Source organism: Acartia tonsa, chromosome 12 (assembly GCF_053477335.1).
Source record: "Acartia tonsa isolate MP-2025a chromosome 12, ASM5347733v1, whole genome shotgun sequence".
NCBI lineage: Eukaryota > Metazoa > Arthropoda > Copepoda > Calanoida > Acartiidae > Acartia > Acartia tonsa.
Window position 1 is genome coordinate 29,481,421 of NC_137271.1, and position 27,255 is coordinate 29,508,675.

General features: G+C 31.2%; 1 protein-coding gene across 3 annotated transcripts in view; it reads left to right on the forward strand.

Annotated features, from left to right (window-relative positions):
* The window catches only part of LOC145333584 (guanine nucleotide exchange factor DBS-like), a 95,778-nt gene that overhangs the window by 38,568 nt on the left and 29,955 nt on the right, over nt 1-27,255 (forward strand). For all 3 annotated transcript variants that reach the window (XM_080178747.1, XM_080178746.1, XM_080178748.1), the window contains exons 10-19: nt 548-646; nt 4,270-4,379; nt 5,290-5,377; nt 7,296-7,356; nt 9,187-9,243; nt 11,663-11,720; nt 15,796-15,828; nt 16,776-16,841; nt 20,408-20,477; nt 24,915-25,027. In XM_080178747.1, the coding sequence (XP_080034873.1) occupies nt 548-646; nt 4,270-4,379; nt 5,290-5,377; nt 7,296-7,356; nt 9,187-9,243; nt 11,663-11,720; nt 15,796-15,828; nt 16,776-16,841; nt 20,408-20,477; nt 24,915-25,027 (755 nt within the window). The remainder of the gene's footprint in view (nt 1-547; nt 647-4,269; nt 4,380-5,289; nt 5,378-7,295; nt 7,357-9,186; nt 9,244-11,662; nt 11,721-15,795; nt 15,829-16,775; nt 16,842-20,407; nt 20,478-24,914; nt 25,028-27,255) is intronic.

Sequence of the window (27,255 nt, forward strand, 5' to 3'; positions counted from 1 at the left end):
AGTGGCACTTTAAATGTTTTTGTTTGTTAAAGTTAATTTTTTATGTACGATACCACCTTATTTGACGCTGAAGTCTCCCAGATTTTAAGAAAATTTTCAATTTTTTTGTCATTTCTTTTGGGAGGGTGGTAGTACCCTCCCCCAAAATAGTTAAAAACCTTCCCAGGACATATGAGAATCTACCCTGTTAAGAAGAACCCGATCGGTTTAGCGGTTAGCGAGATCCTTCGGTACACACAGAAAGACACACAGACAAACATCCTGTTACTTTAGTATAAGGATATCTATCTATCTTTTTAGAAAGCTGGTGCTATCTTGAAACAAACGATTGTTATCTAACTGCTAATTTTTAAAAAAATTTTATCTATCTATTTATGCATCTATTTATCTATCTATCAAGCACGCTATTTACTTATCTATCTATTTATAAATCTGGTGCTAACTTGATGCAAACGTCTGTTATACAACTGCTAATTTTTCCAAATATTTATCTATCTATCTATGCATCTACTTATCTATCTATCTTCCACTCTATCTATCTATTTAGAAAGCTGGTGCTAACTTGATGCAAACGACTGCTATCCAGCTGCTAATTTGGCAGCTAGAAAACACATGGAAATATTTCACAAGAACATTCAAAATTCAGGTAAAGATGATCACTTAATACCTTCTAAAAGTGAAGCTTTTCTATAGTAAGGGTCGTATCCTCCGTCCACTCGTCCGTAACGGATAGATCTTATCGTTGATTTAGGTATGATATAATTGTACTATCAATTTGAAACTTGGAATGACGTGTTGTTGTAGGTAGGTACAATTTAGAAAGCGTAACATCTTTTTAATTGTTTTTAGAATGTCCCTACATCCATTTAACACTTTTTTGACAACAATTTTTTATGTGATTTATTTATCCTATTTATAATTCCTATGACAATAAAGTTAATGTAGGACACTTTGTAGCATCTATAACCCTTATTCCAGTATGGCTTCGAAACCGATTAATATCTGCTGGATTAAAACCGTTTCTCAGCGATACTGAAAAATCATGTATAAATTGGCATCGTCTTACAGACCATTTTCCACATCATCATCAGATTCATACCAGTTTTATTATCCAAAGACTCGGGACTAACAAAACTGGTTTTGCTCTTATAATTTATAATTTCAATATTATCTGAAAGCTAATCAATTATCTGAAAGCTGTCTACAATACGATGCATTAAGTAACTAATACAACTTTTTAAAAGATCAAAAATAGTAATCAAAATGGAAATATTTTCGGCTTTAACATCATCATTTTAAGCAGCGTCATTTTTCAACAGCGTCATTTTCAAAAACATTGGCCCTTTCTCATCCCTCTCTTTAAAAAAAATATGCTTTATGGGGTGGGGATGATGGTGACCCACTAACAACTCGTGGAGATTTTACCTTTATTTGTATTGTTTTGTTGAATGTAAGGGTAATCAATCATCAAGCCCTATACAGAGTAGTCAGGGATTAAGGAAAGAAAGGGCTGTAGAATAATTTAGATAAGATTGTCAGGCGTTTTCCCTCGAGTGCATAATTAAGCACAGAACACCCTTGTTTTTAATGAATTGAAAAGTTTATACTTTATTTCTCTAGGTCCAATTTTGAGGATATCCATTCTTGGTTAGAGCCCTGCATACGGGTTAAGAATTAGTTATCACCACCCCCCCCCCCCCTCCCCAATGCTACTTATTTTACTTTGATGCTGAAGGTGGAGTTACATTGCTCAATGCATTTAGTGGGGAAAGCTCCAATTCTCCTCCCCCTTCAACTATTGCTATTTCCATCATCTTCTTGGGAGTTTTTAATTAATTTTTAATTTATAAAAAAGTATAAAAAAATGTTTGTATCTTTTAATACTGAAAATTTGGGAAAAAAGGCGACAAAAAATCCCCTAGTCCCTGAGAAATGAATAGCCAAAATATAAAATATTTATCCCTCAATTCCTGAGTATAGCACAAACAGGTGTACTGAATTCTAGTTTCCGAAAGTGTATTTAGCTTCCGCGTCCTATCTAAAAATTTGCTACTAGCTAAAAAGCTTCAAACTTCCAAAAAAAAATCAAATTTTGAAAAATTTAAATTTTGAATGTATAATTATAAATCGTTTATACATTATATCGCTTTTCCTTTTGACCGGAGTAGCTGAAAATAGCGTTTGCAATAACTGGGTTATCTGCTGTACACATTTGGAAATTATTGAAGAAATAGGCTATCCATTTTCAGCTCATCCACAAACAATATATAACAATTGTTTATACAATACATGTTATATTAAACAGAATCAGTTTTAATAACAGCTGATAAATGTATCCTGTTTACATAGGGAAGGAGGGGACGTTAGGCTGTAGATTATGATGGGACCCAAAGTTTTATAAATACGACCTTTAAAAGGATAATTTAATTGGTTAATTGGTCAACGAAATTTTAACATGCAAAGAAACAAAAATATTACTTTAGTTAATAGGATAAGAATCCTAGTCTTAATAAAATTATAATAAGAAATGCAGTAATGGAGGCGACATTGGACTGTATCTTACATTACAGAGTTAATAATCACATTTTCTTATACGTTGCCTTAAAAAATTTGGGTTCTTTAATGAACTGTGATTGGTTGTTCCAAATTAGTATTGTAAAAACTATTTAACCAACCATTATAATCTACTAAAGGAGTAATTTTGTTTATCATTCTTTGTAATGTACATCATTTTTTCGAGAAAGCCTAAAATGTCACGCGTGACGTCATAAAAATACGTCTAAAAATGAAGGATGAGAGGAGAAGTGGGAAAAAAGAGATGGATTTTCATGACGTCACATGTGACATAACAGGCTTTCTCCATTTTTTCGTCCATTGTCTTATCCCTTGAGATTCCTTAAATAACGTAAAATATTTTGATACGTATTACCCTTTAAAGAAACGCCTAATTTGCCTATTGTTAAACTAATTAATGAACAATTATTCTTCACCGAAAAAAAAAACATTATAATATAATAAAATGTAAGTTTCACTTTTGCCTAGTACAGCACAGAAACCCCCTTCATTTGAAAAAAAAATTGAAAATGATACAGGGGGGGGGGAGAGATATTTTTTGTTTGTTTGGAATTCCCACAGGGAAGGTGCATCATTATTGGTATAGAACTCGTGGCGGTAAAGCTCTGAAAAACTACCCCTCTCCATTATTTTCACTTCTTTAAAATATATGGGGGGGGGTCAGTGCTCGATCGATACTTTAAGGGAAAGTACTTAATAAATTATATTCATGATGGAGCAGGGTTACCATCCAAAGAAGTGCAGCTTTTTTCGATTATTATGTCCGTAAGTTTGCATGACCTACGTTAAAAAATTAACGTTAGCTCTTGTTAGCTCTGAGGGTTTAAGAAGCTCGACAAAATGTCCGAAAAAAATGAGTCGTGTGACGTCATAAAAGAGAGGGATGAGAGGAGAAGTGGGAAAAGAAACCATTTAAAAGGAGATGGATCTATTGGCGTCACAAGGCTCATTTTTTCGGACACTCTGACGAGTTTTAGTTTTAATATTAAATTTTTTTCAAAGCTGTCTATAATAAGATGCGAGACATAGATATTATTTTATTTACTTCTTTTCTATGGAAATACTTTTCTTTGTTTTAAAACGTCTGAAAAAACTTTTTTCAATTAAATTTTTTTCTTCATTTATTTTGTTAGTTTTCAATTTGTGAGCTAAATTAATCAGAGAAGATTAATGGTAAAAAGTTAATGGTTATTTTCACATGTGACATAACAGACAAACAGACAGATTGAGTAATTTAAATTTCAGTTTATCTATCTATGCTTATATCAAAGTAGCAGGATGTGTGTCTGTCTATCTGACTGTCTGTAGCTTCATATCTCGCTAACCGCTGGACCCATATGGTTCTCCTTAACAAATATGCTTCTTTTAAAGTTATAGGTTTAGAGAAAGTATATAATTGTATTGATTTATCTATCTATCTACATATCTATCTATCTATCTATCTATCTATCTATCTATCTATCTATCTATCTATCTATCTATCTATCTATCTATCTATCTATCTATCTATCTATCTATCTATCTATCTATCTATCTATCTATCTATCTATCTATCTATCTATCTATCTATCTATCTATCTATCTATCTATCTATCTATCTATCTATCTATCTATCTATCTATCTATCTATCTATCTATCTATCTATCTATCTATCTATCTATCTATCTATCTATCTATCTATCTATCTATCCTAGGACCACCTGTATGTGCAGCACGTAGAGTTGGAACAGTTTCAGACAGAATTCCGAGATCTTAAGAACAAATTCTGCGAGAATGAAAGGATTATTAGGAAAATTATTATCAGGTATTGTTAATAGGACAGTGCTGGCAGGGAGGGGTCATTGGACCGTAGATTGCACTGGTACCCAAAGTTTTAGAAATACATTTTCTTATTCGTTGGCTTAAACACTTTTGGTACACTAATTTAATTGTAAGTGGCGGGTTTAAAATTATTAATATCCAAACTTTTTAAGCAATGATTTTAATCTAGAAAAATTGGAAACTACGTTTAATTTTATCGTCATTGGGTATGTAAACTATCGATTGTCTAATCCCTGAAGATCCCTTAAGACAAAGTATTGTGATCATTTTGTGATTATCTTTAAAGTACCTATCGAGCACCGCCCCTACCACCCCACCCTCTTACTTAATGGAATTAATCAACAACAAACAAGGATGATCCATAAAAGCGAAGCTCTAGAACGGTAGGACAAACGAATATTTATACTTGTAGTGTGTCAGAACTGAAAAAATGTCGAATCAAAATTTTAATTAAATTTGTTGAAAAACTGCAGAAATACAGGATAATGTTTAAGGACATACTTACGTTTTTAGGACTCGATTATAGAGATGCTTTGCTTATAACATTGTACTTTGTTGTCGTAGGAATCAGTATTCCAAAAATAAAAACAATCGGATGATCTTATCACATACAAATTTGTTGTCAAAAAAGTTAAAAATAAATATGTTTAAAATCGACATACGGACATTCTGGTAACTCTTATAGAGTTGCTACGCTTTCTAAATCATACCTAACTACTACAGGAATCACCATGCAAAGTTTGAAATCAATAGGACAATTCTAACATGCCTAAATTAACGTAAAAAGCTATCCGTTACAGACGTATGGACCGACCCTTATTATAGAAAAGCTTCGCTTTTAAAAAATAAAAACCTTCTTGTTTAGAGTAAGCTTTATTTTGTTGTGTATTAAGGGCGTCCAACATAGACGAAATACGAAGTGCTCTCAAGGAGTTTGAAGTTATCTATGAGGCTTTAGTTGTAGATGTTAACAAAGCTAGGGTAAGTTACATAGATAGATAATCAGAAGATTGATGGATAGATAGATATTTGGATAGATGTATAGATAAATACAGGGATTGTTAGCCGCACCTCAGCCGCGCATAAGCCTCAAAATGAAACCCTTTTGTTTCATACAAAAAGCTAAATTTCTGAGTTAAAATATTCCTATTTTACTTAGGCTCACACGCGGCTGAGGCGCGGCTGCTGAGCCCGGGATAAAAAATTACTACTGTATAAATAATTAAGCCCTAATAAAGATTAGTGTTTAAGATTTTATTGAAATAAAATATATTTTGATAGTTAGACCCTAGTAGTAAAACATGTAATTTGTATGAACTATAATGACACAATGATATGTACTGTACAGCATCCAAAAAGTAAAACTTAAGTTATCAGACAATAGCCAATTTTTTAACCACTTTTATTGCAATAAATAGTATTGTTACGAGTATGAATTCTTAGTGTAACTTTCGGTACGTTCCCTCGAAGTACCTATCGAACATTGAAACCCACTTCATCCTATTTACTTATTTGCAAGGCTAAACGTGTGGGTCCCTAACCATCCGGCGCTACCTTGTACCCAATATAACCTAACTTTACCTAGATCAAAACATAATCACACGGAAAACTACCATATCTTTATTGCTGTTTTTTTCAAATAAGGGGGAGGGGAGGGTTCTGTGTTCTACCAGGCATTTTGAGGAAACCGCCTTGCGATCTTATAGACATAAAGACTTTTTACTAAGTCTATAGAGTTGCTTTACTAAAAAAACTGTATCTCATAACAAAAGACACATAAAAAAATGTATAAAAGTTTCGCTTTGATAGACATAATCAAAAAATATAATGTAATTTATTAAACATTATTACATGTACATAATATTATTAATAAAAAACAAAATAAGATATTTACCCAAGAGAAATCAACTTTATTATAAAAAATATAATAATCTTTAATTTGATAAGCATAACAGGGATGGAGGGGGCATTGATTGGGTTATAAATTCGACCAACTACATTTTGAAAATACAATTTGAAAATAAAAGTTTCCAAAATTTTTCACTGATCTAAATAAGGGATAATTATGATTATCATAATTGATGACGTACATCACTTTATTGTACATTGTCTTAACCCTTAGATCCCAGATCTGGATCTTTAAATCATTTTAGTGGTGAGCCAGATCGGGGTGAGCCAACTTTCCACCAATGAGAGCACATCATTTTATCAAATGCCGCGCTGTGATTAGCTGAAATTCGGCGCACCCCGATCTGGCTCATCACTATGATTTAAAGATCCAGCTCTGGTTACTTTACTGGGGATTTTCTGCACGTGTTAAAATCGAGTTATCAAACTATAATTGTTCGAATTTCTGTTCACTTTGAATATCGAATCTACTCTATTATTTGAAATGTCTGTACAGTGTATATCTGTAAGAAACGGTATGTGGCAAACTTAAGTTTCTTAGCGGCTATATAGACGGATAAATCTTTTTGTGAAGATTCCTATAAAGATGAGCATCCAGTATAAGATTTACTTGGTCTTTCGATCTTTCGGTAATGCTACAAAAGAAAAATACCAAATTTATACAAAACTGTTTCCTGACTTTTCTATCTAGAGCTGGATCTTTAAATCATTTTAGTGGTGAGCCAAATCGGGAGGCGCCGAATTTCAACCAATCACAGCGCGGCATTTCATAAAATGCTGTGCTCTCATTGGTGGAAAGTTGGCTAACCCCGATCTGGCTCACCACTAAAATGATTTAGAGATCCAGCTCTGAACACCTTTTTTGCTTTGCTGCTTATGGATGGTGATATCCTTGTTTTCTTCTAAATATTTTAATTTCTTAGAAAAAATAAATGTTCTAAAATATTTTAAGAAATGTTCTAAAGAATTTAAAAATAATATTCTTTTTTAGAAACTTGAAGAATCTGGAAGGAATTTAATGAAACAACATCAGTTTACTAAACCTATCATAGGTAAGATAGATAGATTGATGGATAGATTTATAAATAGATTGATGGATGAATAACTAGATAATTCGATGGTTAGCTTAGTGATTAGATTCAAAAATAGGTGGATATCCAATAATATAAAAAGCAAGGTTTTTCTGTCTATAGCCTAATATTTCAATGACGACTAAACCGATTGAGTTCTTCATTTTAGGAAAGCTTTACATATGCCTTGGGATAGTTTTAGGCTATTTCATTTTTGTATAGTCTTGGAACGACTATTTTTCTGCATTTAATGTATTTCTTCGATTACAAAACCTCTTTGGCCGCAGCCGCTACATTAGTATAATTTATAAATGAAAAAGCCTTTTGGATTTTTAAAAAATCTTTTATTTCCTTTTCCTATCTAGATGTTTTTTTTCAAAACTTTGAAATATTCAAGCGAGCAAGGACAATTATTTCCATTAGAAGTTAAGAAAAAACAATTCAAATAATAGTACAGTATTTATGTTGTTATGGATAAACCCACATATATTTGAACAATTATACAAGATTTTAAAATTCAGAATAACAATATTTTTATCAAAAATATAATATATTTATCTTAACTGTGTCTGAGAATTTAAAAAGTCAAATGTTTGAAAATTCATGGAAATATCTGTTCAAAAATATTTTATGATGTGCAATAATTTCCCCTTTGATATCAACAGTGGAAACTGAGATGAATTCTTATAAAACTTTTTTATCTCACTGCCTCACTAAAATCAGTGAGGCAATTATCCTTACCTAATTTTTTGCGAGCCTCAATATTTTAATGAGGCAGTGAGCAAAAAAGTTTTTTTTAAGAACACAACTCTGCTCAATAACGCCAAGGGAATGGTTTATGAAATTAAGTTATATCCTGGATAGACAAATACCCCAACATCATCTCAAGATTAAAATCTAGAAAAAAATAGTTAAAAACAATCCTAGAACATACATATGTATATAGAGCTTCTATAAAATGGAATTTTAAAGTTGAAATTGTAGTTTTTCACTTGGGAGGGTGGTCGTACCCTCACCAATAATAGTTATGAACCTTCTGAGGAAATTCTAACTGTTAAGAAGAACCATATCGGTTCTGCGGTTAGCGAGATCCTTCAGTACAGACAGACACACACAGATCCTCTTTCTTTATAGTATTGACTTTACGACGTATTTATTCAAAAATTTGCATGAAATAATCTTTTTTGCTGCGTAAGTAATCACACACTAAATTTTGTATTTGCTCAAATTTCATATTCTATTTTTTATTTCATTTTAAACACAGTATTTTATAAATTCAATCGGTTTGGCAGCTGCCACAGTCTTTAAGGCGGTTTTCCTTGTTTTGCCAATAGTCGAGTACTATAAAAACTCTCGCCCTTGAATTGAAAATGAAAATGCTGTGGTGGGGGGTACAAGTTTTTCGCAAGGATTGGGCATAGAGAAAAAAATTCCACCCTTATTTGCAATTCAATTTTTTTCAAAAAGAGGAAGGGGGTTTATGCTCGCTTGGTACTTTATGGTAAAGTATCGTCTTAATGGTATACTATTTTCTTTTTTGAACAATTGGGATGAAGTGTATAGTTATGTCCTCTTATATTAGCTGATGTTTAAATAGGAGAGACATTGTAATTTATGTTGGTATACAATATAGATGTATAAAAACGACATCTCAATCGTCTTAGTTTACATACTTTTTATCATAATCTACTAAAAAAATATTTTTTTTCATCATAATTGGTTGTTTATCAATTTATCGTTCATTGCCTTATCCCTTATAATTCCTAGTGAAGCTTCTCTAAAAGGAAAAATTTGACATAAATTTAATTTTAGAGCCACGGGTTGAAGAAATCACATTGATGTGCGAAAATCAAGAAGACTTATTTTCAGGTTAATTATAATCTAAAATTTTTGTTCGTTTGTCCATCCGTCTGTTAACAAATTGAAAAGAATTTAATTTCTCAGCTGCTGTTCAAGATAGACATCTGAAATTTGTGGTGTAGATTCTCTGTCCCAATGGGCATATAGAACAAAATTTCCTTGAATAGTCGGTCTGGCAGTCATGCTACAAATTACAATAATGTATATTTATGTAAGGTTTCGTGATTTTCTATATTTATTTCTCTTTTATTCTTACTATGCTGTATAACTTACATTGTCCGTCTGTCGTTTATGATTTTGTTGCTTTGCAAATTATGGATATTCGTTTTTAATAATTCTTTTATTTTTTTCGACCTGTGGATACTTCTATATGCCTCTAGTAGTCCTAGCGCTCTTACAGGTGGACTGAGGAACACAAAATTAATGTAGAAAAACTTTGCTTTAAAATTCTAGCTTGATATGTATTTAAAACTACATTAAAAAGTTTATTCATCTTATATAATATTCTGCTTTGAAATAAATGCATAAGACTCCCTAACTCTATAGAATTATGTCAGATAGGAGTATCATACTTGAAAAGAAACTCAGAAATTAAAAAAAAATGTGTAAGCAACTAACGAGATAACTAACACTTTGGTTGCACAACCTTTGTCAAGAAGTTTTAACTTTGTATTATTATGAATTGGACCTGTTTTGACCCAAGGCAATAGGCATTTTCCCACTAAAATTTAAATTATTCTGGTATCCAAAGTTTAAACTCCTTCTCTCATTCGTTCACCTAAAAACTTTGATTACATTCAGTCTATCTTTATTAGGAGTGTCCAAGATTTCTGCCAGTAATTGTTATCTCCAGAATTTGTTCATCATACAGCAATTTATTAACCTTTGTATTATCCCCTAAGATCCATATTAATGAATAAAAATGCTTGTATACCTTTTTTTTTAATTTAAAAAAAATAATTAAAACAGATTGTCCCTTTAATCCGCTATTTTAATTTGCATAATTTTTCAACAAAATATTAAACATAAACATTTTCATACACACCAAAATTTACATGTCAATTAAAAAAGATTTGAATATTTAAATGCTTATTAATAGGATCATTCTGTGGAAAAAATGTGATTTAATTAGCTGCTATTTGAGGTAGACGTTCTTAATTTACTGTGTTGAATCCTGTGACTATTAAGCATTTACACAAGTTATATTTTGTCCTGTTTTCTTAAAAATACTTTTTTTATGCTTCCATTCAAGTTACCGGTTGATTACTGATTTACAATAAATAAAATTGTCCTATATGCCTAGCATCTACGAGGTTCCTAGCACTGCATGACTATCCATTACCTAAACAAACGAAAAACTAAACTCACCCTTATTTTCAATGATGCGGGGAAGGGTTATCAGTACTTTGTGAATGCTTCGCAGATTTTGGAAGATGTCATATCCAGGGGTAAGGGATAGGAAACCTGGCTATTAATTAGGTCCCGGCCTAGATTTGAAAAGAATATTGCAACTTTTACCAATTTCTAATTAAATGTCGTCACTGTTCTTCCCAAGTAGCTATCGCTCTAAACCAATAATGATCGGCCTGTTTTGTATCAACCAATTGACAATTGGCGGACGCAAATATAAAAAACGCGGCAACCAAAATTTAAGAAAACTGTCTGCTACTAAATGAAAATAAGAAATAAGAAAAAAAGGTGTTCGATCACATCAGGTTAATTATCAAATCTACCCAGAGTTTTACATTAAAAAAATACCATATATAAAAAACAAAATTAGAGAGATTATTTTTGGAAAGTGGGTAGCTACAAATTTTCATTTGGTAGTTTATAAATAAAATGTTGTATTTAAAATTTTCAAAATTTTATACAGAATTGATAAAACACATTAACCTTACCCTTTGTACCTTACTACACAGTACAAATCTATTAATTACATAATAGTATCCATAGAACTTGATAGAATTTTAGTCAAGTGCTTATTTATTACTTTTTTATTATGAATTTTAATTAGCAAAGATATTTTCAAATACAATTTTTACCCATTAATAAAAATGCAAATATTACAACCTAAAATCTGCCTGAGACAACCCAATGATAGTTTTCTGAAAAATTCAAATTACTAGAGAAAAAGAAAAAAATTTAAGGAGACAAAAAAACATCATAACTAATATTATAACAAAAGCCATTAATTCATTGGTTTATAAAAAGTTCTATTTTTACTTTAGACTAGCTACCTGAATTTTATTCTATACTTTTTCTACACACACATACTCAGCTATTTCATTAGCGTTGATAACAAGCTAATGCACTATCCCATAACTGTTTTTTTAGGCCTAGGCTTGAAATAGGCCTGAAATGATATTTTCCTACGTTTCCCATCCCTTATCCCTGATCATATCTTGTTAATTTCTGTTCTTTTTTTTAGAAATCAGAGAACCTTTGCTTGTCTGTTATGATGTTCTAGAAGATACAAATACATTAAGGTATGGAGTGGGAGATAGATAGATAAGTAGATAAATAGATTTAGAGCATAAGGTTTTAGAGTTTGATTGATAAGAGGGGGGGGGGGGGGGGGACTTTTTACACATTTGCGAAAACAGTGAGTATAGGCTTTATCTTTGGTCTGAGAGGATAGGTTATTAGGGATAAAATCATTCTAATATGATAAATTTTCCCAAGTTTTAAGATTTTTTGGATAAGCCTCCAAGTTCAGGAGCTGCAGGCCTCCAGATGGTATCTGGACAGGTAAAAATAAAAATTAAATTTTTGTTGAAGAGTTAGAGGTCAACTTATAAAAGAAAATATGCATCTTTTATCTTTAAATATGTAAATATCATTAAAAAATATGCATATTTTGTTTTATAAGTTGACCTCTAACTCTTAAAATTTTTTTTTTCATTTTTGCCTGTCTGGAGACCACCAGGAGGCATGCAGCCCCTGAACCTGGAAGACTGCAGCTCCTAAACCTGGAGGCCTAACCAAAAAAGCTTAAAACTTGGGAAAATTTATCATATAAGAATGATTTTATCCCTAATAACCTATCCTCTCAGTCCAAAGATAAAGCCTATACTCACTGTTTACGCAAATGTGTCAAAACTTCCCCCCCCCTCTTATTACTATATTAATAGACAGATAAAATTGAGACAGCGTAAAGCGGCACCAAAAATATGACGTCATATGATAAAATAACCAATGAGAGGGCAGCATAAATTTTATCATTTCAAATACAGTGTATACTGGCCACTTAGTGGTCAACTTTATTGTATAACATGATTTTTTTGTTGCCACTTTATGCTGTCTCGATAAGATTATATCAGATATTCATCAAATGCCTCTCTTAAGTCTAGCTGCTTAAAATACTAGTTTTTGGTAAATTTTCTCTAAAGTTACAGATAACCCATCTTGAGGCTTAGGGCGCAGCAAATCATTTTTAATGATATTAGAAACATGTTTGTAAGTATAATAAATAATGAATAATGATTATATAACCGAATACTCAGACAGCTTTTAATAAAAAGTTGTTATTATATAAAACCACAAATAATTTTGAAGGTTTAGCGTACAAAGTAACATGTAAGTAATTTGTTAAGGAATTTTCAAGTTTTGAACGGCTATATAGAATACTGAATATGTTAACCTTATACACAAACAGGATGACGTCTGTCTGTCTGTGTGTTCCGAAGGATCTTGCTAACCACTGAACCGATATGGTTCTCCTTTACAGTGATGCTTATCATAGGTCCTGAGACTTTACAACTATTTTGGGGAGGCTTAAAACGTTCTTGGGGGAAGATACCACCACCATAACCTGATAAAAGCCCTAGTATTATATGGCACCCACCCTAAATTTTGTTAGCTTTTACTTTTTGAATTACTAGGCATCTAGGGGCACATGAGGAGGGGGGAGTCGAATTTAATATTTTATTTTAGATTTTAAAAGAAAAAGTAAAAAAAAAATTTTTTTTTTTTTGGAGGGGGGGGGGGGTGCCCGGTGCCACCCTCTCATTTTGAATTTTAGTTAAAAAAAATTTAATTTTTTTTTTTTGGGGGGGGGTATTTTTAATTTTTTTGAGGGTTGGAGGGTACCCTCCACCAAGAAAATAGTTATAAACCTTTCCGGGACCTATGAGAAGCTACTCTGTTAAGGAGAACCCGATCTGTTCAGCGGTTAGCGAGATCCTTCGGTACAAACCAGCTTATACAAACAATGAAATTAATTCGGGAAAAAGCACGAAACCTATACGTGTTTTTCAGCTGTCGTTGGGGGGCAACACATCGTAAAATTGACGACCTCTCTATTTGCCCCCCAAATATTATTTTATATTTTTTTTCGCTTGTTGGTTATACCTTATACCTGGGTACAAACACACAGACAAACACACAAACATCCTGTTACTCTATTATAAGGATAGGTTTTAAGGTCCCCCCCAAATTGCTAAAGAAGACAGAATGTCTGTTATCAAAATGCGGCCTTTTGATAAAAGAAATTTATTTAACCTAAATCATATTTTAGAATATACTCAATAATTAGTTTGAAATTAAAAGGATAGTTCTAACATGCCAAAATTATCAATTAGAGTTTTATGAACGGACTTTAATCGTAGAAAAGATTATTTTTTAAGAACTATGTTTTTTGCTAATGTTTTTTTATTGCGAGTATTGTAAAAACACAAAATGGTACAGACACAATTAATAACTTATCACTTTTTTCATTAATATAAGAAACATACACTTTTTTGTGTACTTTTAGTGGCTTTGTTTTTGGGGGCAGGGATCTAAAGGGACAAGACAGTGGCCGATAAATTAATGTAAATCCCAAATGATCTTAAAAATTACAAAATTACACCTTTTGTAGATATCAATTAGTGGTTTTTAATAACGTTTTCTTCTTCGTTGCCTTTACAGCTTTGGGACTTTTATTGAATATAAATTGGTTGGTTTATTAAGTTGAGTATCCAAACGTTTCAACCACTAATTATAATCTACAGAAGAGGTAATTTAGTGTATCATCATTGGGGATGTACATCAATTTTTCGGCCATTGTCTTATCCCCTTAGATCCCTGACATATTGTTACAGATTTTATCTTACTGCAGTCTTTTCAGGGATTAAGAGATAGGGTAAAAGATGTTAAATTAATATCCGTGGGATGAGAACCGGTTCTCAGCCATACTGAAAAATCATGTATTGCATCCTATTACAGACAATTTTTCACCAAAATTAAAACCTAACGGGTATTAACTTTATAATTTGCCATGTTAATATCCGATGAAAGCTGTCTATGATATGATGCAAAAAACCTATTCTAAATCTAATTTATGATAATTTTGTAATAATAAGATAGGGGACGGGGGATGATTTGGCTATTTATTAATCTATCATTCATTGTATGATCCCTGTATCCCTGAATATTTCCTAGATTTCTTCTTGGATAATGATTAATGACGCTTTTTAGATGACCAATACTATGAAATATTTTCTTGAAAGCTAGTCTTTCCTACAGTATAGGTACATCCATCCATACAATTTATGATATTTATAACCGTATTATCTATTTTTTGGAATGTTATAAGCGAAGCATCTCTAAAATAAAGGCAAATAGTCAATAGAAATATAAACAATGATAACAACATCCATAATTAAAGCTCAAAAGAAAGATCTTATAAAGCAGAAAATTGATAAGTCAAAACAAAATTGTATGTAAATTTGTTTGTTTATAAGATAATGTTTATAAACATTCTTACATTTTTAGGACTTTATTATAGAGATGTATTATTTTAACATTGTATTTGTTGCTCTAGGATTATTTTTCCAAAAATCAAAAAAAAAGTTTTAAAATGTTATTATTGGACCTACGGATTTCCTAGTATAAGGACCAAAGTATGGCTACTTTTATTAAATTGTACCTAACTATTACAGGTATTATCATGGAAAGCTTTAATTTGATAGTACAATTATAACATGCTTAAATTAAAGATAAGAGCTATGTTCTGACCATAATTATAGAAAAGTTTCGATTTTAGATATTCCAAATTAGAAAGAATATTAAATGCGTACAAAATGTACTGTTAATTACTGCTAGGTAAAGATCATCAGAAATTTACCAAAATTGGAAAAAAAGTTTACAGAAAAACAAATATTAAACTTGTTCAGTTCAAGTAACAGTTACCAATTTTCATTAAAAAAGAGATATCATCTAGAGATGTTTTTCATTTTGAATTTAACTTGATGGTAAATTTTATACTATTTAATTTTCTCACCTTTTAAATCTTAAAATACATATGGCATGGCTTAGCTGCGGGGATGACTTTAGTCGTAATTGACTGTTATTATATCTTATCGGCTTCGAATAAAAAGAGTGGCTTACTGCGTCGTTTGCAGCTGCCGAGCCTTCATGATTTTAGACACAAAGATAGGTAAATAGAAGATCAATTTACTTTCACCAAGGTTATTTGAGCTATACAGGAAGCAAAAATATTTTGTATTTTTTTAGATTCTTCTGTAGAACTTCTTAAAAGGCTATTATAATATAGTTTAGCACTATTTTTTCTTATTTCAGGCATTGGTGTAAACTAGCAGAAGAACTATTGAGGTACATATGTTTTTATGCGTTTTTAAAAATGGCATCTAGTTTTTACTTTTTCCACCAATTCAAAAAACAATTTCACAGCTTTCTCGTCATTTGTTTGGCCTTGTGACATCGAAAACGATGGTCCCCACAAATTTTGTCTCTCCGTTTGTCCGTCGTTCCGTTAAATGAAAGGATACTAATATTTTTAATTTCAAAAGGGCATAAGTTTTCATGAAAACTATTCTTGTTTTAAGAGCTACTCATAGTTTTAAATGTCTGTAAGTTCGTCTGTTATTTAAAGAGTTATTATATTTTTATTGCGCTTGATCCTTATTTAAAAGTTACAAAATGTGTGTCTGTCTGTAGTGGGAAATCTCGGTAACCACTGAATCTATATGGCTTCTTAACAGTGAAGCTTTTTATAGATCCTAGAATGTTCACTACTTCACCCAAGCTAAATAATTTGAAAGCTAGCAATTAAACCCCGTAGGAAGATGATGAAAGTCCCTCCACAGATTAGGACGTCTTACGATAAAATAGCCAATGAGAGGCCAGTATACACTGTAATTGACGAATATGGTAAAATTTATGCTGGCCTCTCATTGGTTATTTTATCGTATTACGTCATAATCTGTGAAGGGACTTTAATCATCTTTCCCCGTAGCCTAGTAAAGGTCCCCAAGATAATTCGAAGGACATAGTCGCTATCTTATAATATAAATGAATTAGGTTTTATTGTCTGAAGATTCAGATAATGGACTGTTCTCTTCAGGGAAGCTTTATTAACGTCTTTTGATAGTTTTAGGCTATTTTCCTGACCGCTCCCACCCTCCCTTAGAGGTTAGGGTTGAAGCAAATATTATAATTACTAAAGCCTTTTATTTATTTCCATCTTCTAGGCAATATTTAACTTCTTTTCCAAGAAATCTATGCCATCTTTGTATATAAATATTGTTGTTATTATTTAGATTGAAAGACACAGATGATAGTATATACCAGTTGGAAACTATTGAAAAGTTAGACAAAATGTCTTGGTAAGTATTCTTATATAAAAGTTAAAGGATCTGTGTCTGTCTGTGTGTATGTACAAAAGGATCTAGCTAACCGCTGAACCAATATGGTTTGCTTATACAATGTAGCTTCTTACAAGTCCTGGAAATGTTTATAACTATCTTTGTGAGGGTACTACCTGCATTCCAGGAGAAATCGCCCCTAGAAAAAAGGCCTTTTTTTTGCTTTTTCTTTTTAACAATTTGATTGAAAGTAAGGGAGGGGGGTCTCTGACATTGTAAGGTCAGGTTCAGCAACCAAGGATTAACACTTTGATTACACGTCCTTTGTCTTCAAGTTATAAATGTGCATTACATCAATTTGTCAATTAATTTCAGTCAAGACATTCCACCTAATCTTAATTTCACGCGCATTAAATTACAACAGTAGGTACGATATCCATGCGGTGTTGTTTAGATTCGAACCCGAAACCTAGTTATAAATACAATATTTGAATCTACAGCTGAATTTAGTTTCTTCTGTTTTAATATTTGCTTTCTATAAATAAATTAACTGTTGAACATTTTTGCTGATATTATATGAACATAGAAATAAAGCTCTGAAAATCCAATCAGTCATAGATAAAGAGATAGATAGATAGACTATAAAAGTAGCAGGGTGTATCACTGTGTGTCTGTAACGGGAGATGATTACCTCCACCCTCCCCTTTACTTTATCTAATATTTTTAAAAAACTAATATTCAAGGCTCATTCCCTTCCCAACCCTTTTAAGTTCCCCTTGAGGGCTTTAGGGGCGCAGCATTTAATGCTTTATATTGTACAAAAGTTCTAGCATCTATTCACCCCTATCAAATATGAGAGATCTTTAGGAATAAGTCAATTAACGATATATTAATAGGTAACTATACATTCCCAATGATGATAAACAAAACTACTATCAATTCTGTAGATTAACGTTGTTGGTAGAAAAATTTTGGCACTGCTAGTTAGTACAATTCAATCAAGATCTAATCAAGTAACCAAAGAGTTTAAGCCAACGAATGAGATAACAAAAAATTTTAGGACCCATTATACATTACAACTTGAATTGATCGTCATTGTATGTCAACAGAACGCCGCCAAGGTCAACAGGTTTCTGTAGTTTAAATAATAAATGATCTTTTCTAGTACATAATATATGATCAGAACTTTTAAATTATAAAGTCTAAAGCTCTCCTTTGTTGGTAGGAATATAATATTACCATAGAGAAAAATATAGACTGAATTGACATTTTGGTGTTTCCTTCATAGAAATGGATGTATAATTACTTGGATGTTGTACCAGATTTTCATGTACTTTTATAAAGTGATAACCCCAGCTGGCTAAAATAAAGATACCCCTTATTCACCCCCTTTACCCTATCCCTTCCTTCTCACTGGATAAACGAACTGACCAATAAATGAGTCATCGATCCAAAGCAATTTCAATCTCTGAAGTGCCTTCAGTTGCAACCGTTTTAGAGTCTCAAATTTTCTCTTGTCAATACATTTAACTTATCCATTTTTAAAGCACTGTAAATTATACTGATCCACCAAGTTTTTCATTGGATTTTAACTTACTTTTAAGTCTTAATTGGGTTGTAAAAACTAGCAGTTTCCAAACTTTTCCACCTATAACTAAATCTACTAATGTGTTAATTTTTTTATTTCATAATAGGTGGGTGTACATCAATTTATTGGCGGTTGTCATTACAAGTCCCTCCGCGTGTCCGCATGGGTTAGCCACATGAAAATATACCCCTCTCTCAATTTTCAATTTATTTAAAAATAAGGTTTTTTATTGCTCAATAGGCATTTTGCATGAAAGCTACCAGTTACCTATACTATAGTTTTCTTTGGATTATATATTTATTTTATAATATTGGATATTCAACAAAAAAATATTGGTGGTTCTCTAATGTAACTTAATTTTGTACAACACCACGTTATGTATTGTTTCGGGATGTACATTAATTTATCGTCCATTGTATTATCCCTTTAAATCCCTTTGTACACCGATATAGTTCTCCTTTGCATTGAATGAAATCTAAAATACAAAGTAGCTTGATGTCTGTCTGTCTGTCCGTCTGTCCCTTAAGATCTCGGTAACCACTGAACTGATCGGATTCTACTCTTTAATGAATATACCTACTAGTAATATGGTGGTTTTAGTCTATTTTCTTGGGGGTTAAGACGCCGCTAGTAAAATTTACACTAATAGCAGTTTTATATGTTAACCAAATATATTTGGCCTGCATCTAATGTGATCCCATGTCCTTCTAATAGATATATTATTACTTGGATGTTGTACCAGATTTTCATTTACTCTGCTAAAGTGATACTCACGCCTGGCTAAAATAACGATTCGCCTCCTTTAACCCATTCCCTCTTCTCCTGCTGGATGTAAGAACTGGCCAATAAATGACCTTTAGCAAACTTAATTGACGACAAATTTCCCCCTGTAAATTTATTAACGTATTTCATTTTAATGTGATCCTATGTCCTTCTAATCGATATATAATTACTTGGATGTTGCACCAGATTTTCATGTACTCTGATAAAGTGATACTCACAGCCGGCTATAAAAAATATACCCTATCAGCTCTCCTCTTGATGGATGTACGAACTGACCAATAAATGATTATTAGCACGCTAAATTGACGACAAATTTTCCCTGTACCATATTTTCATGTACTCTGATAAAGTGATACTCACTGCTGGCTAAAATAACGATCCACCCACTTTATCCTCTTCCCTCTTGATGGATGTACCAACTGGCCAATAAATAAATCCCTATAAGCAAGCTAAATTGACGACTATTTTGTCATCGTCACAACACATACGTATATCATATATCCATATTCCTTCTTTAGACCTTGTGTACAATCAAACCAGTTCTTTTATCTATGGACTGTAAGTACGTCAATCCATTCGTTGGTCTGTCTGTCGTTTCTTTGGAATGTTTAGCATTCAGCTGATTTGATCCCTTATCCTTCTATGTATCTACCGACAATATTATCTAGCATATCACACCCCCCCCCCCCCACTTCCCCCCCCAAAAAAATTAAATAAAATCGAAAATGGTTTTTAACATATGATTTTGTTTAGTTTTTGTAGATTTTTAATGTGCTTTTGGATGATTTTTCACAAAAATAATTTGCCTCACTATCGAGTAGCGAGTCTATTATTTTTTAAGAATCCACATCAGCTTGAGTCGAAAGTAAACAATACTTTTGTCTGCTAGAATGTTCCTTCTTAGATTTGACGAAAAAAGGGTTCAGAATATGCTTCAATTCTTATATTTCTATTGTTTGTTTAAACTCTCATAAATTAGCCTCTTTGTCTCTCCAAAGTTCTTTATTTTCTAATGTCAGTTCTGTAATTCATAATTCTCTTGGGTTATTGTATACCTTTACGGGATTCTTTATAATAATCTATCCTAACCAAACCCATCTTTAGGCTTTAGTGTTTTTTTCATAATGTAGCTACCTCAAACTTCGTTTATTATAGTTACTTTTCAAAGATTGTAGTTTGAAAACAACCGCTAGGGTTCTCATATGTTTGTTTTTAGGGATATCCGCCTCTCCAAAGAGAATTTAGACATAGCCAAGCGCATACTTCCTGACAGCACGATAGTTAAGGTAAACATTAATTTCATTTCCAGTATGGCTTCCTAACCACTTGATAAGAACCGGTTCTCAGCCATACTGAAAAATAATTTATTGTATTATTGCCAGTGTAAGTCTTTGTCATTTAAAATATTATTGTCCTTGCTTTTTTCCAGACCTAATAATTCTTGTATTTATCCAAAGGATAATATTATATCTTTTCATATTGACCTGAATACAGGGATATAGGTATAGACCAATGTATTTATACATAGGATAATATTATATCTTTTTATATTGACCTGAATACAGGGATATAGGTATAGACCAATGTATTTATACATAGGATAATATTATATCTTTTTATATTGACCTGAATACAGGGATATAGGTATAGACCAATGTATTTATACATAGGATAATATTATGTCTTTTTATATTGACCTGAATACAGGAATATAGGTATAGACCAATGTATTTATACATAGGATAATATTATATCTTTTCATATTGACCTGAATACAGGGATATAGGTATAGACCAATGTATTTATACATAGGATAATATTATATCTTTTCATATTGACCTGAACACAGGGATATAGGTATAGACCACTGTATTTATACATAGGATAATATTATATCTTTTCATATTGACCTGAATACAGGGATATAGGTATAGACCACTCTATTTATACATAGGATAATATTATATCTTTTCATATTGACCTGAATACAGGGATATAGGTATAGACCAATGTATTTATACATAGAATAATATTATATCTTTTTATATTGACCTGAATACAGGGATATAGGTATAGACCAATGTATTTATACATAGAATAATATTATATCTTTTTATATTGACCTGAATACAGGGATATAGGTATAGACCAATGTATTTATACATAGGATAATATTATATCTTTTTATATTGACCTGAATACAAGAATATAGGTATAGAGCAATGTATTTATACATAGGATAATATTATATCTTTTTATATTGACCTGAATACAAGAATATAGGTATAGACCAATGTATTTATACATAGGATAATATTATATCTTTTTATATTGACCTGAATACAAGAATATAGGTATAGACCAATGTATTTATACATAGGATAATATTATATCTTTTTATATTGACCTGAATACAAGGATATAGGTATAGACCAATGTATTTATACATAGGATAATATTATATCTTTTTATATTGACCTGAATACAGGGATATAGGTATAGACCAATGTATTTATACATAGGATAATATTATGTCTTTTCATATTGACCTGAATACAAGGATATAGGTATAGACCAATGTATTTATACATAGGATAATATTATATCTTTTCATATTGATCTGAATACAGGAATATAGGTATAGACCAATGTATTTATACATAGGATAATATTATATCTTTTTATATTGACCTGAATACAAGAATATAGGTATAGACCAATGTATTTATACATAGGATAATATTATATCTTTTTATATTGACCTGAATACAGGAATATAGGTATAGACCAATGTATTTATACATAGGATAATATTATATCTTTTCATATTGACCTGAATACAGGGATATAGGTATAGACCAATGTATTTATACATAGGATAATATTATATCTTTTCATATTGACCTGAATACAGGGATATAGGTATAGACCAATGTATTTATACATAGGATAATATTATGTCTTTTTATATTGACCTGAATACAGGAATATAGGTATAGACCAATGTATTTATACATAGGATAATATTATATCTTTTCATATTGACCTGAATACAGGGATATAGGTATAGACCAATGTATTTATACATAGGATAATATTATGTCTTTTTATATTGACCTGAATACAGGAATATAGGTATAGACCAATGTATTTATACATAGGATAATATTATATCTTTTCATATTGACCTGAATACAGGGATATAGGTATAGACCAATGTATTTATACATAGGATAATATTATATCTTTTCATATTGACCTGAACACAGGGATATAGGTATAGACCACTGTATTTATACATAGGATAATATTATATCTTTTCATATTGACCTGAATACAGGGATATAGGTATAGACCACTCTATTTATACATAGGATAATATTATATCTTTTCATATTGACCTGAATACAGGGATATAGGTATAGACCAATGTATTTATACATAGGATAATATTATATCTTTTTATATTGACCTGAATACAGGGATATAGGTATAGACCAATGTATTTATACATAGGATAATATTATATCTTTTTATATTGACCTGAATACAGGGATATAGGTATAGACCAATGTATTTATACATAGGATAATATTATATCTTTTCATATTGACCTGAATACAGGGATATAGGTATAGACCAATGTATTTATACATAGGATAATATTATATCTTTTTATATTGACCTGAATATAGGGATATAGGTATAGACCAATGTATTTATACATAGGATAATATTATATCTTTTCATATTGACCTGAATACAGGAATATAGGTATAGACCAATGTATTTATACATAGAATAATATTATATCTTTTTATATTGACCTGAATACAGGGATATAGGTATAGACCAATGTATTTATACATAGAATAATATTATATCTTTTCATATTGACCTGAATACAGGGATATAGGTATAGACCACTCTATTTATACATAGGATAATATTATATCTTTTCATATTGACCTGAATACAGGAATATAGGTATAGACCAATGTATTTATACATAGGATAATATTATATCTTTTCATATTGACCTGAATACAGGAATATAGGTATAGACCAATGTATTTATACATAGGATAATATTATATCTTTTCATATTGACCTGAATACAGGAATATAGGTATAGACCAATGTATTTATACATAGAATAATATTATATCTTTTTATATTGACCTGAATACAGGGATATAGGTATAGACCAATGTATTTATACATAGGATAATATTATATCTTTTCATATTGACCTGAATACAGGGATATAGGTGTAGACCAATGTATTTATACATAGAATAATATCATATCTTTTCATATTGACCTGAATACAGGGATATAGGTATAGACCAATGTATTTATACATAGGATAATATTATATCTTTTTATATTGACCTGAATACAAGAATATAGGTATAGACCAATGTATTTATACATAGGATAATATTATATCTTTTTATATTGACCTGAATACAAGAATATAGGTATAGACCAATGTATTTATACATAGGATAATATTATATCTTTTTATATTGACCTGAATACAAGGATATAGGTATAGACCAATGTATTTATACATAGGATAATATTATATCTTTTCACATTGATCTGAATACAGGGATATAGGTATAGACCAATGTATTTATACATAGGATAATATCATATCATTTCACATTGATCTGAATACAGGGATATAGGTATAGAACAATGTTGACAAAAATCAAGGAAATATGATAACTATATGATTTGGAAATAATAAGAGAGTTGGCACGCTTTATAAATTGTACCTAACTGTTACCGAAATCAGTATGCGAAGTTTATAATCGATAGGACTAATATAGCATGCTTAAACTAGTGTTACAGACGAGCAAACGGATTGATAAACTAATTTTAAATGTTGAAAAAGCAGGGCTTGGCAGTTGCGCGCCTGTAAGCCTCATGGAAATAAACCTTTTTACAATTTAAAAAAAAATAGAAGTCTAAACCAGACCCAAATATGACAAACCTTCTTTTCAAATAAAAATTCAAAGCATCCGAACGGTTTTTATTTTGAGTCTGATTCGCGGCTGTCGAGCCTTGAGAAAAAACTTTGCTTTTAATAATGAAAGTCAACTAGTGCCATATAAATATGATGTGAACTATCCAACTTAGAAAACTTATTTGTATCATGAAAATTTGTAACTCACGCTATTTGGTATGAAATTTATTTGGCAGATTTATTTGAATGTTTGCGACATTACTTGCAAAAATTTACAATGAAAATCTGAAAGATATCTTTTGTCATTGAATTAAGAACTTCTTCATAGATGGTTAAAGGTTTGGTTTTTCAATGGATATATTATAACTTGGATCTTGCACCAGCTTTTCATCATCTTTTCATGATTTAAATCTCGTAGCAGGCTAAAATAACTGTACAAAATTAGATTCTGAAATAGCCTATATTTTTAGATTCTAGAGGCTAGTGAAGAATACCACGCAGTACTGAATATAGTTATTATTTTAGATTCTAGAGGCTAGTGAAGAATACCACGCAGTACTGAATATAGTTATTATTTTAGATTCTAGAGGCTAGTGAAGAATACCACGCAGTACTGAATATAGTTATTATTTTAGATTCTAGAGGCTAGTGAAGAATACCACGCAGTACTGAATAAAGTTATTATTTTAGATTCTAGAGGCTAGTGAAGAATACCACGCAGTACTGAATATAGTTATTATTTTAGATTCTAGAGGCTAGTGAAGAATACCACGCAGTACTGAATGAGGTTATGGAGAGAAAGAAACAGCTGGAGGCTGATGCTGAGAAAAGGGGAACAACTATAAGTGCTGCTAAAAGGTAAGATCTTTAAAGGGATGTCCAAGCTTCTTTGAATGGGTTAAAATAAGGGGTTTCAAAGGTTTGAAGATGGTAATCCAATGTATTTTTTAAAATTTTGAGGTGGTCAAATTAGTAGTTTTAAAGTTTGAGGAGTCAAACGACCCTTTAACCTTGGACTTTTAAGTATCAATTCATATCAATTTAAATCTATCTCTTCCTACATTCAATTATTATTAATCAATCCATCTATCAATCTATTTATACAGTAATCAATCTATCCACTTAAACATTCATCTATTTACCAATCCATTGATATTTCTAACTATCTATCAATAAACATATCTATCAATCTCTATTCTATCTTTTAATTTATCCATCTATATTTCAAATTTTAGTTATAAAACCATTTTTTTGTCTAATAGACATAGCCATTAGTATTAAAAATTTTAGGATCAGTTGACTTAATAAGATCTACATGACATTTAAACAGCTTAATTATATTGATAAAATAACAGCACACAAGTTAGAGAAGGTCGTTATGTCTCCCTAGAGGTTAGGTACGAGGTCATTACTTTTTTCTGAAAGTACATGATCTCATAGTAATTTATCGTATGTTCCGAATTTTCACACTACACTAATTATTTTGTCAAATATTTTTTTCCAATGTTTGACTTAAAAATTTAAAGTACATATTCTACGCTTTGATAGCATGCACTACACCCCCCCCCCCTCCTTTAAAAAGATCATAAGTGAGAGTGTACTTGACACCTCCCCCAACCATAGTAAACGGCTACCCAACTTTTTTTCTGGGAGGTGGGGGTTTAAAATTTTTTGATTGCAAAATTGTATGCATGCTCTTCTTTTAAATCATATTTCATCCTTACGATAAGGTTTATTATATCGCACGCCAAAGGAGAAAATATTTAGTATTCTGACAACATTTTTTTCTACATTCACACCGAATTAGGTGCTTGCTAAAAACTGTAAACATTTGTCCAAAAAGCATAGTCGCTTATTGACGCGCTTCCTAAAGACTTGCCCAAGCCGTTTCCAAGATATATTTTAACATTTCTTAGGTAGTTTAGGGAAATTGGACTGTAAAATATACTATATAAAAACTGTGGGTACCTTTATTGAATTTTGATTAGTTGGATCCAAACTAGAATTGCCTAAACTTTTCAATTAATAAATGTTATCTATATAAGGGTTTAAATGTTAATTGTCAGTGGGGATGTATGTCAATTTATCGTTCATTGTCTTATCCTTTGAGATCCTTGCATTTACTGAAAGTATAGCTGGTCCATTATCGACAAGTTGATTTTTATTTTACTTTTGTTTACATTGGGAGCAAATAATCTTTAAATTGCTAGCTTGAAATATCCCATAAATAAAACTAAAATAAAATAAAAATATTGGATACTTTTTTGCCTAATTGTAGGGACACAATTTAGAATTACAGAACCAGCATTTTGTAGCTTTTTTACCCTACTACATACTAAACATATTTTGGTCCTCATAAAACTTCTTCACATTTCGTTTTTTTCATCTGAAGATTTATTATATCTTAAGGCAAAGCATTATATAATTACATGAAGCTTTAACTATACCCTTTTTTATGGCCCCATTGGCCTCTAAAACAATGTCCATTTGATGTCTCTGTCATAGTAATAAGATGCCTGTCAGTGTATTTTTTCCATAAGCGAAAACTAATGACTTTAGAAAATGATTTATATATTTTTTTGGAGGGTTTGTATTTGTTCTGACGAAAGGATATAAACCTTTTTTCTAGTAAGGGAGGGGACATTGGACTGTTTATTACACTAGTCTCAATGTTTTTATATTAACGTTTTCTTATTCATTGGTTTAACAACTTTGAGGACTTTTAATGAATTTTAATTGGTTGGTTCTTTAAGTTGGGTGTCCAAACGTTTCAATCACCAATTGTATTCTACAGAAGCTGTAATCTTATTTTATTAGAGCCCTGTATTTTTTCGCCCCATAAAGGCATAAATTTTCATGAGGACTTATATTGTTTTATGTTAATAAGCAATTTGAGTTCAAATATTGCTGTTTTGCCCAATCGAATTTTGGACTAAAATGTTTGTTAGTAGCGAAGCTACTCTATAATTTGAAATGTCCGTCTGTCTGTCCGTATGTCTTATTTTGGGGGAAACAAGATTTTCTCGGCTCCTATAAAAGATAAAAGGCTGAAATTTGTTGACAACATTCCCATTATTAAGGAGCAC